This window comes from Electrophorus electricus, chromosome 3, assembly GCF_041902795.1.
Source record: "Electrophorus electricus isolate QZ-2024a chromosome 3, ASM4190279v1, whole genome shotgun sequence".
Taxonomy (NCBI): Eukaryota; Metazoa; Chordata; class Actinopteri; order Gymnotiformes; family Gymnotidae; genus Electrophorus; species Electrophorus electricus.
In genome coordinates, this window is record NC_137499.1 from 22,347,978 (window position 1) to 22,366,893 (window position 18,916).

Below are 18,916 nucleotides of genomic sequence, written 5' to 3' on the forward strand. Positions count from 1 at the left end.
ATAATAGTACTCAAGCAGTTTGATCACAGATGTTTATGCAGCATTTTTTAATGAACCACCAGAGGGAAAATATCTGCAGGAAGCTTTATTGAAGAAGCACAAATATGTATACACACACCTTACAAGTGCAGTAGCAAAAAGAATAAACTGTCACCAAATTTTGCCCCTTTAGCCGAGTATTATTAAAGTAAATACCAAAATCTTGGCAATGAAAAGTCACAAACACTGCCATGCATCTGAATTTTCTCATTTTCATTGTAGGGTTTTGCCTGTGTGTGTGTGTGTGTGTGTGTGTATACACTGCGATCACCTGAATTTAGGCTTAGCTGTACTGAAACGCTATTATCATCTTTCCAGCAAAACCATTTTAATTTTTATCACCTGCTCCAGGTTCAAAAAGATGTCTAGCCCTATGTATAATATGGAAACGTGATTACAGACAGCATCGTTCATGCCACGTGCCACAAAGATTTTGGCTGGATGGCTGTAAAGGTCAGATTTCCTTTCTCTCCTGATGTCTGACGGCACTCGCAGCTCAATCAATCATGAATATTTTCAGAATGTTTGCTGAATTCTTTTACACAAGAATTTAACATGCATTTGATAGTTTTTCTTCTTGTGTCAAGGTGTCGGACATACGGGAGAAAATAATCTAGATTCAATACCGTCTTCTACACATCATGACTTTATAGATGATATATAAGGAACTGATCATCAGTAATGCACAAAACACGAACAAGCTTAAAGGTAGCCAAATAAATAACCTGCAGTTCTCGATCATCTTAGATTGAGTTAGGTTTCTGAGCAGTGTCTGTAGAAAGACACTCAGCTCTTTCTGCTGATCTGAGACCAGTTTTCAAGTTTCTCATAATGACTGAGGTCAGAAATTATGTAAACGAACTGGTCCTAGGTCAGCATAAAAAGGCCTGCTCGTGTCTCCTGCCAAGTTGGGCACATCAGAAGCTGTCCTAAACGGAACTATCAGCTGTTTCTGATGTATGCTTTTCACCGCAGTTCTGGGCTCATATGAACTAAAACCAGTTCATTAATACTCATTGCTCAAGACCACCAAAACGAGCTCAAGCCCCTTCGACTGGCTGATATTTGTTCCTCAACGTTGGCGGGACACGCCATGGCTGTTAACAGGTGACGTCTCATGCTTCTTAAGTCTAAAAGAAGGCACGAATCAGTAACATCCCTCTCAGGAGAAAGAGAAGCATCCAAAAACTGACTCTTTAGATGAGTGGATATATATTCACACCCTTTTTACTGTATCAAGTTGTTTGTTTGTTCTCAGAGCAGTAGAATCCCCAGATGCCAGCTTTCAAGTTTAGAAAAACCAAGACTAAAAGCTGTCATATCTGGAGGTGTAAAGTGTGAGGCCATAGAAACACTATGAACCACAGCTCTGATGCCTTTGTGCTCACTGAACAGTTTCAATCCACTTTCAAATCAAAATGCCAGTGGCACTGCGTTCAAGACCACAGGTGACGTCAGTTAGCCTGATCTTAACATCCCCATTGTGTAGATTTCTATAATGGCAGCATTGTTGGAAATCTACATAACACAACAACTGTTTACAGATATAAATACAGGCCCATGTCTGGCCTACGCTGTGACCTCTCAAAAGCAAACTACGTTTAGAGAATTAGCTAGTTTCCTAGCGACCACTGAAACTATCCATTCCTCCTCAATAACGAGAGTAAGCAACAATTAATCACAAAATCTGTATTAAAGCTTTCTGAAGCTCCCGATTAAGGGACTTTCTTGTAACAGTCACGGCCAGAAATGTGTATTTAAAGCAGTTCTAATGGCACATTAAGGCGCCATTAGAAACAGACAACCAAGAACGACACCTCATTTGAACTAGCACACCTCACGGGAACTATCATACTGTAACAAAGCTGTGTCACCTGAACTGCAATAAAGCCAGCCAGAAATGTTGTTGACCCTTCCTCTGTTCAGAGCACTGTGGCTGTGGACCTTGCTCACATTTGCACTGGCAGTAAAACCAGAGTATGGCAAAGGACTTTAGACTTCCACAGTTCACAGTCACTAAATAAAGAGGAGCTGATCAGCAAGGAACTGCAGACAAGCAATTGACAAAAAAAAAGTGTGTGTGTGTGTGTGTGTGTGTGTATATATATATATATATATATATATATATGTGTGTGTGTGTGTGTGTGTGTGTGTGTGTGTGTGTGTGTGTGTGTGTGTGTGTGTGATTGTCATTCCAAGTAAATATCTTGAATCAACAGGGCCCCATGTCAGCCAGGAAGGAGCAACATGCATACACTTTTTTTTCCCTACCAAACAGTAGTAAGACACACATTAATATTTTCCATTCATGCATGATTCCATTCATGCATAATTGTTCAAGAATTATTTCCTAACAGATTTTTAATCTTCCCACTACATTTCCCTTTATTACCAAAGACTAACAAAATCAACAAATGTCCAATAACCATGTAGGAATATGGAACCTGTTTGTAATGAAAGAATTATTGTGGTCATCGAGGGGATTGGGTCGTGCAACATTTGATACTCTACTGTATTCATTGCTGTCATGAGTAAATGACCAATATTCAAAACAATATCAATAACAAAAATGGTAGTAATGGCCACAGTTAATTATCCAATTAATTATCACAAGTGGAGATGAGAGTGCAGCTAAAAGAACCACTTTACCAAGGAAGAGAAATACTCTGGCAGCCTTCAGTTCTCATAGTTCAATTATTACAAAATTTGCCATTCAGAATTGATTTTTTTTAGATCTAATATCTATAGCACAGCAACATGGCTGGAGCACTGCTAAAACCACCCAAAATAAAAAAACATGAGATGTTCACATAACTGTAGTTAAGTAGTTATTACTGTGCCTTATAGGGGCATTGGGTGACCACGACAATCACATGATCGATGACAAAGGGTTAAAGACACCTTAATTACTGAGCTTACACAGGGAAATGGAAGACCCACTTGAGAAGATCCAGAATGCGGGGTACACAGCCTGGGAGAAGGGGAACACAAACGTGTGGAAGGGGTATGCCCGGTCGGCCACGATGTAGAAGGTGGCGGAGCCCTCATTGCAGTCGAGGAGCACACCAACACGGCTGGGATTGGGGTTGCTCAGCACCGTCTCGGCGCTGTTGTGCCAGGCCGACAGCTTGACGTTGAACCACTCCACGCACCAGGACTCCGCGTTGCGACCCAGACGGCTGGATGGACCCTTGCGGTCGAGGCTGCCGTAGGCTAGGCCCAGGCCGCAGAAGTTGCAGCTGCTCATCTTCACCTCCCAGTAGTGGCAACCCTGGGAGAAGCCTTTAGAGCACAGCACCTGCGAGCACACGGTGAAGCGGGCCGGGTGGTCCGGGTACATTGACGGCTCGTCCGACACAGACGCCTTGGTGTTGTTCTCTGAGAGGGCCACTCGCTTATGGGCCGTCTTGGGGTCAAACGTGAGGATTGTGGAATCTGGATGAGGAGCACAGACATGGAGACACACAAAAGCACTTTGAGGCAGAAAATATCAATGTTGATTAGAATATTAAATGTGAATGGGGTCACCATTTCACTGCGTGTTGTACTGTGTATGACTATGTATGTGACAAATAAACCAAACTTGAAACTATAGCCACTTACATTTAAGTAGGTCACTTCTTTTAAGTCCAGTAACTGGAACTGATCCCATCTGAACTGGAACTAAGCACATAAAGGCATGTTTCATAAAAATGTTTATTTACCCCCCCCCCCCCCCCAAAAAAAAGACTCACTGAAAGGCCAATCAAAATTGTCATTGATAAGACAATGACTAGTAAAACCAAACTCATCCACCCTCCAGCTCTGCCTGACAACAGAGGAGGGAATCTGCATTTAAAGTTACAGCGCTCCTTATTGGACAATGTCACATTTACTCCTAATTGAATTGTGTCAAATTTACTGGTTCACTCCTAATGACATGACTTCAGATCAGGAAAAGATGAAGTAACTTTTACCTGGGCAAAAGAACTGCATCTTAGTAGTATCAGGACACATTGGAATATGAAGAGCTGTTAAAATGATATATTTCAGTATTTAACCAGATGCATTTTAATGAATGTGAGCCATGGAAAATTTCGTTGTAATCCCACATTGTGGCACAGATATTTTGGACGGCATGGGCCTCAGTGACTGGATTAGTGGGTGAACACATTAATTTACTGCTAACTTTTGGCTAATTGCCCTCCTCCCCCTTAAAATTTGGCAACATTTACCCCAGTGCACTTTTTAACATTCAACTGCACTTTGAACTCTGTTCTTTCTACTGTGTGGTGCATTACACCCTTGGGTGTGCCATGTGCAGGTAGTGATGTACCTAAATCAGGACCAAGGTTATCCATGCTTTTGGAGAATGCAGAATTCATTCCTTGTTGAGGAACCCTCCTGGCTCCTAGAGATTCAAGGTTCAGTAGTAGAGAGAAGCAGAAGTTGATGAATACTATGCATTTTAATTGGAAATACATTTAAAAACTAAAACTACCATTCATTAAAGAATGCTTCTGAATAACTAAGATAAACCAATTGTACTTTTAAAATGTAATGTTTCAGACACGTACGGACTACACAGCAGACTGAGTCAGTTTTTAAACTACAGAAACCTGAATTAACTGGAACTAGTTTGTTCCCCATTGTGACCAGATGTAGCTAAAGGTCTACATGAGCTCAGGTAAAGCAGAAAGCAAACTGAGAAAGAGGCAATGACATACGGTCTCCTTTGGGCTCCTTTTCTTTTGGTTGTGCGTGAGCTTTATGCTCCTTTCTGTCTCCTTTGTTCTCCTTTTTGTCTCCTTTGAAAGATAAGATGTTTACAGAACTTAATATACAGTAAATGGCAAAAATGGGGATTTTACTTTGTCATTTTTTAAATCTTTTTTTTAAAATCTGGCTTTACAAGAAGGTTTGAATGATACAGAATTTGATGATGGAGACATTGATGATTGGTCGGAGTGACTGGGTGTGCCAATGAACATGAGAAAAATTGTTCCCAATCTCACTTGGGTTAGGTTTCTTTCTGGCGCCACTGGGCACGTCTCTATCCTTTAATCCAGGGCTGGTGGGCCTGATGTCTTCACCTGCTCCAGAATCTGCAAATGTCAGGGATGGATACATGGATGAATATGACCAATGTGACAGATGAATGGATGAACTAATAGAGCAGATTGTTACACGGTTCTGTGGAATTCTTGATTCTAATTGGTCAGGTGAAGTTCAGTGAGTTTTGAACTGCATAAAGAACCTAGGAAACCACTAGTAATGACTGACTTGCAGTATATTATCCCTTACACAACAGGTAAATAATCAAAGAAAAATGTATCTCATTATAACAGGGCATGACGGGGCATGACACTGCACTGTTTTCCTTGAACTGACACACCTAATCACTAAGCCCTGAAAGAGCAGATTGAGGATCCTATCAAACTGCACTCGCCAATTACTGATAAAGGCTGGACAAAGCCTGCAGACTGTGACTCCAACTGTGAAGAGGACATATTAGACTATACTAATGGTCCATTTCCTGTTGTGTCATGCCTTAAAGCACAGACCCAAGTTAAAGGCCCAGACAACTCACCTGCTACTTTCTGGATTTAGCTCAACTTCACTGTCTTTTAGTACATTAATGACAAATATGTACATTGAATTATATTATTTAAAAGTAATCAGAGAATTATTAATTAAAGGTAATTATTAGTAATATGAAAATCTGCCCATCCAGCGGGTTATTGTTACTATTAATATGTTGTGCCCAAGGGCAACGTAACCATGGCCACAGGGATAGTGCCATTAATTTAGACTGGATTGCTTTAGATACAGCAATAAAAATCAATTATTCGTTTGCTTGTTTGTAACTTCTGAAGGTTGTCTTACCATCAGTAGTAACATCTTTTGTAGACTCTGTAAAACATTTGAATATGAGCTCCATCTGTGCAATACAACTGCTGTTAAATTAGAGCATCTTGCCAAACTCTAAGACACAGACACACCTGGTTTGAAGGCAGAGACCCTCATTTCCACTTGCTGTTTCAGTACTTTAGAGATCATGTCCTTCAGGAGAACAATGCTGGAGTGGAATGCTATGACCTGTTTGGAGTCCAGGTTGATCCGAGGAGCATAAGGATCAAAGTTCACCTCAGACGGCATGTGCACAGATGCCTAGAGCAAGCCAAAAAAAAAGTGTGAGATGCAAGCACTGACGTTTCAGTATTGCTTTTCTGACTGTCCACAGCAGTGGTCCCTAACCCTGGTCCTGGTTGGCCCGAGTCCAGCAGAATGTGGTGATTTCCTTGCTCAGACACACCCGCTAAATCTGATAATTAACGAGTCTATTGACGAGTTGAATCATGTTGACTCAGGTGTGTTTGAGCAGGTAAATGTGTCCAACCCTGGTCTGGAGCCGTTATTTCTATTCCTCCCCTGACACTGAGCTAGGCTCCTACCCTCGACCTGCCCCACGCTGCACTGGCCTCAGCTGCCTGGTGCTGACCTGTAAGAAGTCCAGAGAGTGGGACTGGCCCAGCAGGCTGTTGATCTTAGCTGTAGTTGCACTCATCTTCTCAATGTTGTGGTTGAACCTCTTGATGAGCGTGTTGAGTTTGCTCTGGCCAGTCTCCAGGTCTTTCTCCAGAGCGTCCATCGCCTCTTTCTCATCCTTCTGCAGCATGTCCCTGATCTGCTGGTACTCCATCTCCAGGGCACGTTTACGCACCGCCGCTATGTCCTACGGACGTGATAAGGAGTTAAAGGACGAGACCCAAACCACATGAAAGATGCAGGCACTTCCACATGTGTGAGTGGGTCGGGTCAGGGCAGGAGTCGATAGTCCACTTTTGAAGGTAAGCAAATGCACTGTCACTCCCCTGCCTTTCATTTTCCTTGTGTACACACACTCGCGCGTGCGCGCGCACACACACACACACACACACACACACACACACACACACACACACACACACACACACACACACACACATTGTGATCACAAGTGAAAACCTGGAATGACACCCTGAATCAGAATTGGATTTTCAGTTGTCCAGTTCTGTGTGTTTTGTCTCATTTACTATTTCTACTAGCTTTAATTGAGTTAACATGCTGCTGTGCGTACTAAGGACACAACAGCTGACAGCAGTCTGTCCCATTCTCCAGTATCTCTCTTTCACAATCCTGGTAGAGACTCATTACACGTTTGGATGTGGCATGAACTGGAGGGAATTTTAGACCTCTTCTGAAGAGAAGTCAATGATGGGTTGTTCTATAGTAAAAATCCAGGCAATCAGACAATCTTATACTTATATATACTTATAAGTGTTTAATTGTACACTTATAAAACACGACAGCATTATAAGTGTACCCATTATGTGATCTATGAACGCAGGCAGGTTAGTGTGTTTTCTCTATTGTAGCTGGTATGTTCAGTGCATTCAGAAGTATGTTTTCCATATATAATGTTCCGAATGTTCCTCCCTATACACATACTATGAAGGTCGGATTTAAGAATGTAGCAGAACACAGAAAGACTGGGAAAACTTTGCACATGCCTGCATACATTCTGACCTTGAGCTTGGCTTGCTGCTCCCTCATCTGGGAGATGACAAGTTGATTTTTTTCGATTTTGCTATCGAGAGTGCCCAGCTTGTCCTTCATTTCAGACTGAAACAAAAGAAGGTAAATATATGTAAACAAATAAATAAACAAATAAATAAACAAACACACACACACACACACACATATATATATATATATATATATATATATATATATATATATATATATATATATACATATACACACACACACACACACAACTCTCATATATGCAGATGTTAGTTTAAAGTTCCAATCAGAAAGTCCCAAAAAATCATATCATGAAAGCTGTCACAAAGTTCGCATTGTTGATACAACAGGAAAAGTCAGACATGTGCTTGTGCAGTGTCTGAGAAAGCAACACCACCGTGCACTGAAACGTACGTGTTCAGAACTGAACATACAAGAGCACAAACAGAACAGAAACAAAATCTTTATTTTTCTGCCACCATACCTCTTTTTTAAAACGCTGCTCTTCTGGACTGGAGAAGCGGCATCCCTTGTGGTTCTGCTGAAGGCAGCTGCTGCAGATGCTCCGATCGTGGTCGCCGCAGTAGAACTCGGTCATCTTCCCGTGGTCAGGACAGAGCATCTCCGACAAGTCAGCGAGCGGCTCGATAAGCTGGTGCGCCCGGAATATGGGATTCTCCTGATGCGGCCTCACGTGCACCACACAAAAATTGGCCATGCACGTCAGGCAGGTGTTAACGGCCGGGGCCTCCATGCACGTGTCGCACATGACTTGCTTCGGTTCCTTCCCCGGCACCTGTCCATCGGCACTGGACTCTAGCGATTTTGATTTGAAGGTCTCCACCACCGCGCTGAGGACCGTGTTTTTCTTAAGCTCGGGTTTGGTGTGATAGTGCGCTCGGCAGTGAGGGCAGAACAGGGACACCGCGTCTTTCCAAGTTTCTTCCAGGCAAACGAGACAGAAACTGTGCCCACAGATTAAACTCACTGGATTGTCGAATGGACACAGGCAGATGCTGCACGTCAGGTCATCCTCCAGGCTGAGCAGAGACATTGCTGCGTCGGCCATGTCGAAGGCGATTATGAGCCGCGAGCTCTTCCTGGTGACGTAGCGATGCTGCACGGAAACGAAACTTAAGAAAGCGAAACTAACCCTGAAACACAAACACACACACACACACACACACACACACACACACACACACACACAAAGCCGCGAACACACTCCATACACTGCGAAATAGGCAGGGCAGCAGACAGTCCATTTTTGTGATTACTAGCTTTGCACCAATTTAACAAACACTGGGAAGTAGCGCTACTGACTATACTACTCTGTAAACGAAAACTTTGCTAAATTCGGCGCAGTCAAATCCTGCGAATGCAAAATGTGTTGTATTTTGCGAATTTAAGATATTAGAATCAAATTCTTCCCAATGAAATCCTACGAATACAAAACGTTTTGTATTTTGTGAATTTTAAGCCATCAGAATCAAATTTGCTTGTCAACGCAGCTGCCAAAAAACCGAATGACTCACCGACCACAAGCAGTAAAACGCACACACGAAGACCAGATTCAGGCTGTACAACACGCTACACAACACGCCGGGCAGAGCACTCGCCGACCGACCCGGACTGAGCCTCTCCTCGTCCTCCCTGCACACTCCTGCGCGGGGGTGGGAACTGGAACTGGGACCAGTAGGCGCATGGTGACATCTGATTGGTTCTAGTCAGTGTACTCGTTCGTGGGGATGTTTTATTGATTTTTTTTGGTACGTTTTGTTTTTGCTAATGTGAAGCACGTTTAAACATTCATAAGAACATTTGATGTGATTTAGAATAAAGACATCATGATTTTACAAAGGAGACCGAAGACATTCCCACATCATTTTCTGTTTTATCTATGAAATATTTCGTATATTAATCATAGTGTACTAATATAATAGCTGGTATTGTATAGTACTGCCTAAACTATACAATACGATTTTCAGTCTCAGTCATGTGACGCTGATCTAGTCATGTGGCTAACGCCACGGGCGTGCCGCTCGCTCAAACCTGTTGCTTATACGCACTTCTGGGTCTCACATCATAAGATTATAATTTAACAATCTGTGAGAGTTGTAATGTTCATCTGCATTAGGATAATACATGTCGCTTTCAGATATAGTTCGTAAGGAAAACGTCATGCAGGGTCTGCATTATGCAGGGGCGCAGATGCCCCCCTCGAAATTCCAGTCGAATGGGATTAGTTTTACACGGCGAAGTCGGGTAATGTAATTATTTCCCGCGTCATTTTACTCCTGAACCTGCGATGTCATTTTTACTTTGACGTTGCGCACTCGTGTCGGTACAGGTTCCTGAACCTTCTACTTGCAAAACGACAGGAAGAAACAAGCGCAGCGCTCTGATCATGTCAATAGGGGGAACGCCTTTCTATGCATAGTCTTGTTTTTTATTCTGATGCAGCATCTGATTATGTGTACATATTAGAAGTGTCCGTCTCCCCTCTCTTCTTTCCCCGACAGTCCCGTCTCCAGTCTCTTGTAATGTAATCATTACGTCATACTATGCATAAAAACTGCGTGCCTTCTAGAATAAATTGAACGTCTTGTTCTGAGAGACAGAGTCTGGTTCTTCTTTTTCATTTCGAAGAATACTGTGGGGAGGAGGGTCAGGAGGTCAGTGGCCAAGGCAGAGGTCTGTTTCCTTCCAGAATATTTTATTCTTGTGAAATTTGTCGGTAAATATTGCATCATATCCTGTGGAAAAGGAGTTTATACGCTTTGAATGTCTCACTGTCAGGATGACTGTTTCTGCTAGACCACTCCCTCTGAATGCTCTTTACAGCCTTTCTAAGACATCCTCAAGGTTTTTTTTAAAAATATGATTTATCTCTACATTCAATTTCAGTTTGCATTTTCTCTCTCTCGTCATATTTTGTTAGCAGGTGATTATAACATCCATGTGGATAATCCAAGTTGTTCTTTAGCTAATGACTTTCTCCATTTTCTCCATAATTTTGATCTTCAGCAATGTACAGTATTTAAAGGCCACATACTTAATTTAGTTTTTACCTATGAAGCCTTATCAATAAAATCCACTACTACATTTCAGATCATAGCAATTGATTTTGATATTTCCACTACTTTCACTGTATCAAAAAAGTATTGTACAATTACATACAGAAACATTATGACAATTCATCCCAGTAGAATTATTCATCCCAAACCCACGTTTAATTGATAACACATAATAATGAACATACATCTAAATACATCACTACCTCTTTTAGTCCTACTTAAAATAAGAAAGGTTTCTTTCACCAATAGCACCCCCTGGTTTACCTCAGACCTCAGACAATTGAAGGCTTCTGGACATCATTTGGAATGTGATTTTAGGAGAAACAGCCTTACAACCAGAAGCCCTGGGTGGACAGAACCATCCGCGAGGCTCTGAACTCTCGAACTGCTGCCTACAATGCGGGGATCATCAGCGGGAACATGGACGAGTACAAGTCTGCAGCATACGGAGTGCGCAGGGCGGTGAGGGAGGCGAAGCGGCGCTACGGGAAGAAACTATAGACACAGTTCCAGCAGAGTGGCTCTAGATCCCTGTGGCAGGGACTACGGACGATCACGGACTACAGGAGCCCACCCTCCGGACTGATGAGTGCGGATGAGTCTCTGGCGAACGAGCTGAATACATTCTTTGCTCGCTTCGAGGCTACATCTAGCAGCGCTAATGCTAGCGGCACAAATGCTAACGGCGCTAGTGCTAACGGCGCTAGTGCTAACGGCGCCAGTGCTAACGGCGCAGCCAATGGCACATGCGCGGGGCCCACCATAGAACAGCGCCCTCTCATCATCACGGAGAGTGACGTGAGGAGAGTGTTTAAAAGGGTGAATACCAGGAAGGCGATGGGACCAGACGGTATCTGCGGGAGGGTCCTCAAAGCCTGCGCAGATCAGCTAGCCCCGGTATTCACCGACATCTTCAATCTCTCCCTGACACTCGGTATTGTCCCGTCCAGCTTCAAGCGGTCCACCATCGTCCCCGTCCCGAAGAAACCTCGACCCTCCGACCTCAATGACTACCGCCCTGTCGCCCTCACATCAGTCGTGATGAAGTGCTTTGAAAAGCTAGTCAGAGACTTCATCACATCTTCACTGCCAGCCTCCATGGACCCACTGCAGTTTGCATACCGCCACAACCGCTCCACTGACGATGCGATTGCACATCTGCTCCACACTACACTGACTCACCTGGACGAAGGGAGGGGAAATTATGTTAAAATGCTATTTGTCGACTACAGTTCAGCATTTAACACTATCATTCCCTCCCTACTCACTACTAAGTTGGGAGATCTAGGACTGCATACATCCCTGTGTGACTGGATCGCCAACTTCCTAACAGACAGACCACAATCAGTACGGGTGGGCAACTGCGCCTCATCCACCCTCACCCTCAGCACTGGAGCTCCTCAGGGTTGTGTCCTAAGCCCCCTGCTCTACTCACTGTACACCTACGACTGCACAGCCACTTCCAGCTCTAAAATCATTGTCAAGTTTGCTGATGACACCGTTGTCGTGGGTCTGATCTCGGACAACGACGAGAGGGCCTACCTGGAGGAGATTAAACACCTGGAAAACTGGTGCCAGGAAAATAATCTCCTCCTAAACGTCAGTAAGACAAAGGAGCTGATCGTGGATTGCAGCAAGAAGCAGGAGCGGCACTACCAACCTGTGAGGATCAGTGGAACCACGGTGGAGAGAGTAGATAGTTTCAGGTACCTTGGTGTTCACATCTCGCAGGACCTGTCCTGGTCCCGCCATACCAGCTCCCTGGCAAAGAAGGCTCGTCAGAGTCTTTACCACCTCAGACGCCTAAGGGACTTCAGACTGCCTTCCAAGGTACTGCGGAACTTCTACACCTGCACTATCGAGAGCATCCTCACGGGGAACATCACAGTCTGGTTTGGAAATAGCACCAAGCAGGACAGACATGCACTCCAAAGGGTAGTGCGTTCAGCAGAGCGCATCACTCACTCGGAACTTCCTGACCTGCAGACCACCTACTACAAGCGGTGCCAAACCAAGGCCAGGAAAATTTTGAAGGACCCCACCCATCCCAACAATAGACTCTTCTCTCTGTTGAGGTCAGGGAGGCGCTTCCGCTCCCTGAAGGCCAAGACAGAGAGGCTGAAGAGGAGCTTCTTCCCACAGGCCATTCGGGCCCTGAATCAGGGAAACTGATAAACTGTGGGGACCACCACCACGTAACATGACTGTATATCTGTACATCTGTATATATAGATTTTAGATTTATACTCAATTAACCTGTTACAACAACTGTAGATATGGTACTATACAATGGATCTGTACATTCTGTAGATTGTGTACATATATACTCAACCATATACATTGTACATTGTGTAGATAATCATAATATACATATATTGTACATACATTGTTAATATATTCTGTACATACATAGAGTATATATATTTATCTGTATATATATATTTTTTCTCTATGCACCCCTGGTTCTCTTCCTCAGTTTGGACAGAGCACTCTCCACCATTTCACTGCGAGTTATACTGTGTATGACTATGTATGTGACGAATAAACCAAACTTGAACTTGAACTTGAACTTGAACAAGTCAATATTCATCTTCAATCTTACAAAAAAGTTACCTAATAGTTTTTCACTCACTGTTACTTCTGACTTTATTTTTAAATTATGAGTCAAAAATAGTAAAGATACATTTAAAATTACAGTCATCTCCAATGACTTTAGTACCTTCCTGGATTAACACCCACTTTTATCTCCCTGCCAAATTATCTAGTTTAGCAGAGATATCTTACAGCTCATTCATACAATGATTTATCCTAAGGTTGAACTTTTCAACCCTACCCAAGAACTGTCAGTTTTACCGTGAACAGGATATCCTGGAGCCACAGAGTCTAGTAACTGCAGCCATAAACCGCTTGAGACCTGAGCAAGCGAGGCACATCACCCTCTGTTGTGACCCTTTGACCTTCTGCTTGCTTTACCAGAACATCACCAGGCTCATAATTCTCACCTTGGAATGCAGGAGCTTTCTCAAACCAAAATATTGCCACTGCTTTATCTATGACCACAAATTCTGTCAGACTTTAACTTACACCAGACCATCAAAATTCTCCATGCACCTCTCAAAGATGGACACTTCCATATGAAATGATTTGCAAGGGATCAATATGTGTAATAAATCCATTTTGTTCTGTCATAAATCCATAAAACCGCCTGGAAATGAGGAGTTCTACAAAGTAAAAACAGGTTTAATATTGTATTCACTTTAACTCCAAGTTGTGAACAAACTCAAGTAATGTGTAAAGTGACCCTCAAATCTTTATTTTAAAATAGCTTTTATTTTGGGAATTTGTCCACAGCAGTCTTTTAAAAAAAACATTGTTTGTTTATCACCATTTACTTACAGCATGCTTATTGAAGACAAACTAGTTCAACCATTTCTAATTATGTAACGGTAATTTTATATGAACCAGCTAGACAAAATATACTAGCAAATTTTAGTAGTCTGTTGTTTTCAAGTTATAGTGGGAAAGGAATTAAAGTGTTCAATTGCTTAACATGTTATTCTACATGCATATGTACATATGCATGTAGAATAACATATTAATGTAGCCGAATGTATTATAAGACCCTAATTCATGGACCATAAGAGTGTTCAAGAAATGTCTGATTATTTTATTTTGTCTAACTTTATTCATGCTAAACATGCATAGAAGGTCTTTAGAAATTGCTCCCCATCGTTAAGAAAAAAGGACATTAAGATGCATGAACCCTGAACAGGTGCTCGCTGCCTTCTGACACTTTAGCACTTACCTGTGAACCCAAGTCCAGCATGCACCAGATAATGTTTTTCTTCCTTTGTAGAATTTTTCTTACATTTTTTCAGTTGTTCCATTAGGCCTGAGTTTTAGGCCTGTTGGATTTGGAAGAACAATGAGTGTCCAATTTCCATATTTTATTTTATTTTATGGTATTTATTCTCTTTCGTACTACATGTATTAAGAGCCTTGCTATCTTGGCTAGTACTCCATCAGTGAAACCCCACATTATATCACTCACTCATACCCATTATTTTCATCTAGAAATATTTCCAGAATTCACCCATTCCAAAACGTTTCTATTTTTCCATTTCCAAAGCTAGCAAAGAAACACTGACACATGCATCGGTAACATCACAGCTTGATAACCATAATTCTCCATTTGCAGGGCTACCTATAAAATCTCTGCTCAAAATTCAGCTAGTTATGAATACTGCATCTTGTATTATCATCTGTACTCATGGTCACAACCACGTTACCCCGTTCTTCAAAGTCTTCCCATAACACAAAGAACAGATTTCAAAATATTGGGTCCTATTATTTAAAGCACTTCTTGGTTGAACTCCTTTATACTTCACTGGTCTTCTTCACGATTCTTCTCCACAGAGAACTCTACACTCCTCCTCAGCTCCTTGAGACATCGGCCTTTTAGTAATTATGCACCGCGCAACTCTCCTCCTCTAGGTGTTCATCTCTTAGAGACTTGGCAAGTATTTAAAAAAAAACAAACTACACTCATATTCACCATGACTTAGTCATAATTTTTACTTTAATTTTATTTACCACCCTCCCCCCAAATTGGTTTATTTGTATTGTGTGTATTTTCTGTATTTAATTGCTTGCACTTTTTATTGTGTCTTTGAGGTCTTGAAAGGCACATTAGAATGAAATGTATTATTATTATTACTATTATTATTATTATTATCTTAAGCACAGAAGTGTCACGGAATGCACGCCTCCGCGAGTCACGTGGTTTGGCCCACCACGTGCAGTGGGAGGGCTGTTCTGTTTGTAACCACACCTGCACACACCTGCAGCTTGTTTGTCTTTATGTATATAAACCCTTGTCAAAGTGTGCAGTGTGTTGGTCATTGTTAAGGTAGTGTGCATATGTAAGTCAGTTGTCATAGTTGTGTAGACAGTCGGTGTTAAACATTCACTCTGTGTAGTACTGTTCATATGTGTTTACGTTCACTGTTTTGTTCTGTGAGTGCCCTGCTAAATGTAATTAAATGTTTCACAAAGTTGAGGGAGACAGCGTGTCCTGCTCTATGCCCTTCGGCACTCGGGCTACACTTTACAGAATAACCAACCGCCACAGGACGCAAGCTCCCACAGCAAAAAACGGACTTCCTAGCGGGAGATGCATAAGCACCCCCTAAGCTGCTGCCCGGATCCCAGGAGATTGGGAAGAGGACTGCGACCGCTGTTAGTGTCCATTCTGGAAGTGGAGGGGAACACCCCCAGGAATTTCTTGGGGGGGGGGGCTATCAAACCTGGGCCGAGGAGGACCGAGGGGCACCACAACAACCAGAAAGATTGTGGTTTGGTGGAGCCAGCTCCAGAAGGCAGGGCTGAAGCCCGAGTCCCTTCCCTTCAGCAGACTTGCCAGCGAGACTGGAGGGGTCTGCCCAAAGCCCCGGAGGCAAATCGCCTCTGGGACGCTCCTAGAGCAGCAGGCAACAGGAGAACCATTGGGGAGGGTAGCACATCTGGAAGCGGAGGCGGACGTGCCCCCCTTGTGTGTCTGTTGAGGCCACAGACAGGTTAAGGTGGAAGGCGGGCGCCACCTCACAGCACCTTATGTCTGTATGTGGGCGCTATTGTTTGTTTATGTTTGCACCTTTATGTCTACAGGCGCAACGTCTTTTGGAGTGTACCAGACTACCCTGAGAGAGGCAGGGAAGCTGCCATTTTCCCTCTCACCGTGAGGTCTCCCTTGCTGGTGGCGCCTGCATTTAGCAGACACACTTATCCAGAGCGAGTTACAAAAGTGCTTTGTCATTTATTCATAGTACAGTACAGTAGGTTAGAATCAAACATACCAATGAACTAGAATACTGTAGACTACAGGGATGAATGCTGATACCTAGAAGTACAAATTACATAAGGTCTATCTTAAACAATGATAAGTGCTAGAGTTTGTTAAACAACATAAACAGTACCCTACAATAAGTACTAATTTAATCAGTCAATATAGAAGCAGTGTCAGTTGTCCTTTAAATATTCTGCAAATAGATGGGTCTTCAGTCTGTGTTTGAAGACTTCTAGGGACTCTGCTGTCCGGACAGCCAGTGGGAGTTCTTTCCACCATCTTGGAGCCAGGACAGAAAATAGTCTTGATGCTTGTCTTCCATGAGGCCTGTGGCACGGTATTTCAAGCCAAGCTGTACTTGAGAATCGAAGTACTCGAGGTACAGATTGGGTTTTGACCACTGACCTCATGTATGAAGGGGCTGGTCCATTTTTGGCTTTGTAGACAAGCATCAAGGTTTTAAATCTGATGCGTGCAGCTACAGGGAGCCAATGAAAGGAGCGCAGTAGTGGAGTAACGTGTGAACTTTGGAAGATTGAAGACCAGTTGTGCTGCTGCATTCTGTATAAGTTGCAGAGGTTTGATAGCTCTTAGAGGAAGACCAGCAAGTAGTGAGTTGCAGTAGTCTAGTTTTGAGATCACAAGAGACTGCACAAGCACCTGGGTAGCTTCCTGCAAGAGAAAGGGCCGAATCATTCGTATGTTACAAAGGAGGAATCTGCAAGACCGGGTTAGATTAGAAACATGAGTTGAGAACAACAAATGGTTGTCCAAAGTTATGCCCAGGCTACGGGCAGCTTCGGATGGTGATACCAGGGAGTTCTCAAAAGAAACAGTGAGGTCATGGTAAGGGTTGGGAGTACCTGGGATGAACAGAAGCTCGGTTTTACTGGGGTTGAGCTTCAAGAGTGGGCTGTCATCCATGATGCGATGTCAGTCAAGCATGCTGAGATACGTCTGGAGACCTGTGTCTCAGAGGGTGGAAAAGAAAGAAATAATCGAATGTCATCAGCATAGCAGTGGTAGGAGAACCATGAGAAGATATTACATCACCAAGAGAACGAGTATACAAAGAGAAGAAAAGGGGGCCTAATACTGAGCCCTGTGGAACACCAGTGGAGAGTCTACATGGTTTAGATGTGGATCCTCTCCATGTCACCTGATAGGACCGTCCCTCCAGATAGGACTGGAACCATCTCCAAGCAGAGTCAGTCACACCAAGCCTGGAGACAACAGAGAGAAGAATGTTGTGATTCACTGTGTCAAAGGCTGCTGAAAGGTCTAGAAGAATCAAAACAAATGACAGTTTGGCAGCTTTAGTAACATGTGCAGTGTGTTGGTCATTGTTAAGGTAGTGTGCGTATGTAAGTCAGTCGTCATAGTTGTGCAGCTAGTCTGTGTTAAACATTTACTCTGTGTAGTACTGTTCATATGTGTTTATGTCCACTGTTTTGTTCTGTGTGAATGCCCTGTTAAATGTTATTAAATGTTTGAGGGAGTCTGCGCGGCCTGCTCTATGCCCTTCGGCATTCAAGCCACACATTACAAGAAGCACTCGAGGAAGCATTACTTGCATTATATACTTTGGCATTTACTTGCCAAAGGTCTTGTCAGGGGAGCAACATCTCTGCTAGCTTCAGGTAAATTCTATGACATGTATGTAGTCCATTACTGTTATTGTTACTATAAGTGTTTTTATTAAATGTCAACATTTTGCATAGACAATGTGTGCAGGATTACAGAATTTCCAGTTCTATTTGAGTGTAACCTAATGTACTGGCTGGGTTACACTATGAGTTGAAGACAAAGCACTTTTGTAAGTCACTCCAGATAAAAGTGTCTGCTAAATGCTGAAAATGTAAATGCTGAAAATGTAAATGTAGAGACAGGTGAGTAAGGAATTCAGACCAAATCCAAGTCTGCTGGTTCAGTAAATCACTACATAGCATTTTAATTAATATTTCATACAGCAATAATGTTCTGTAGTTGTGACCAGAAAGCTAAACAAGGACTTTGTGTGACAACAATGCGCAGCTCGAATAGCCAGGCCCCTCTTCGTAATTTATACCAAGTGTTCTCGTCCCATGTGAATTATCTATAAACATTACAGCGGCCCCCTAATTTCTTCATGATGATACGCAGTGAGGAAACAAACTCAGACACAGTGTCCCTTCGCTAAGGAACTTTACTTAGACAGCCCAGTGCGGCCACAGGCTGCGCAGGCAAGCCGAGGTGAAGAGCACTGTCAGAGGTGCAGCAGTGCAAAACAAGGGCAAGCCAAAAATCTAAAACCCATACAGTGAGTGTAAAACAGCTTGGTATGCAGACGGTGACTCATGAACAATACTTTACAAGGATCGAGAGTTCCTGAAGTCTTTAAATAGTGCAGCGACGAGACGATAACAAT

The 18,916-nt window shown here is 42.9% G+C and overlaps 1 protein-coding gene across 4 annotated transcripts; it reads right to left on the reverse strand.

Moving 5' to 3' along the window:
- Window positions 1-70: 70 nt before the first annotated feature.
- Window positions 71-9,259, reverse strand: trim25 (tripartite motif containing 25). 4 transcript variants are annotated; one of them, XM_035524865.2, is made up of 12 exons: window positions 9,123-9,259; window positions 8,072-8,704; window positions 7,588-7,683; window positions 6,521-6,754; window positions 6,021-6,189; window positions 5,905-5,931; window positions 5,034-5,123; window positions 4,746-4,826; window positions 4,355-4,429; window positions 3,996-4,049; window positions 3,643-3,702; window positions 71-3,474 (listed from the first exon to the last, which is right to left on the reverse strand). In XM_035524865.2, exons 2-12 carry the CDS (start codon window positions 8,654-8,656, stop codon window positions 2,942-2,944), a joined length of 2,004 nt encoding a protein of 667 aa, XP_035380758.2. In that variant the 5' UTR covers window positions 8,657-8,704; window positions 9,123-9,259; the 3' UTR covers window positions 71-2,941. The 4 variants fall into 4 exon arrangements, with proteins under 4 accessions (XP_035380758.2, XP_035380499.2, XP_081566761.1 ...); XM_035524606.2 differs by having other exon boundaries at window positions 8,072-8,741; window positions 9,123-9,244; XM_081710635.1 differs by lacking the exon at window positions 5,905-5,931 and having other exon boundaries at window positions 9,123-9,258.
- Window positions 9,260-18,916: the final 9,657 nt, after the last annotated feature.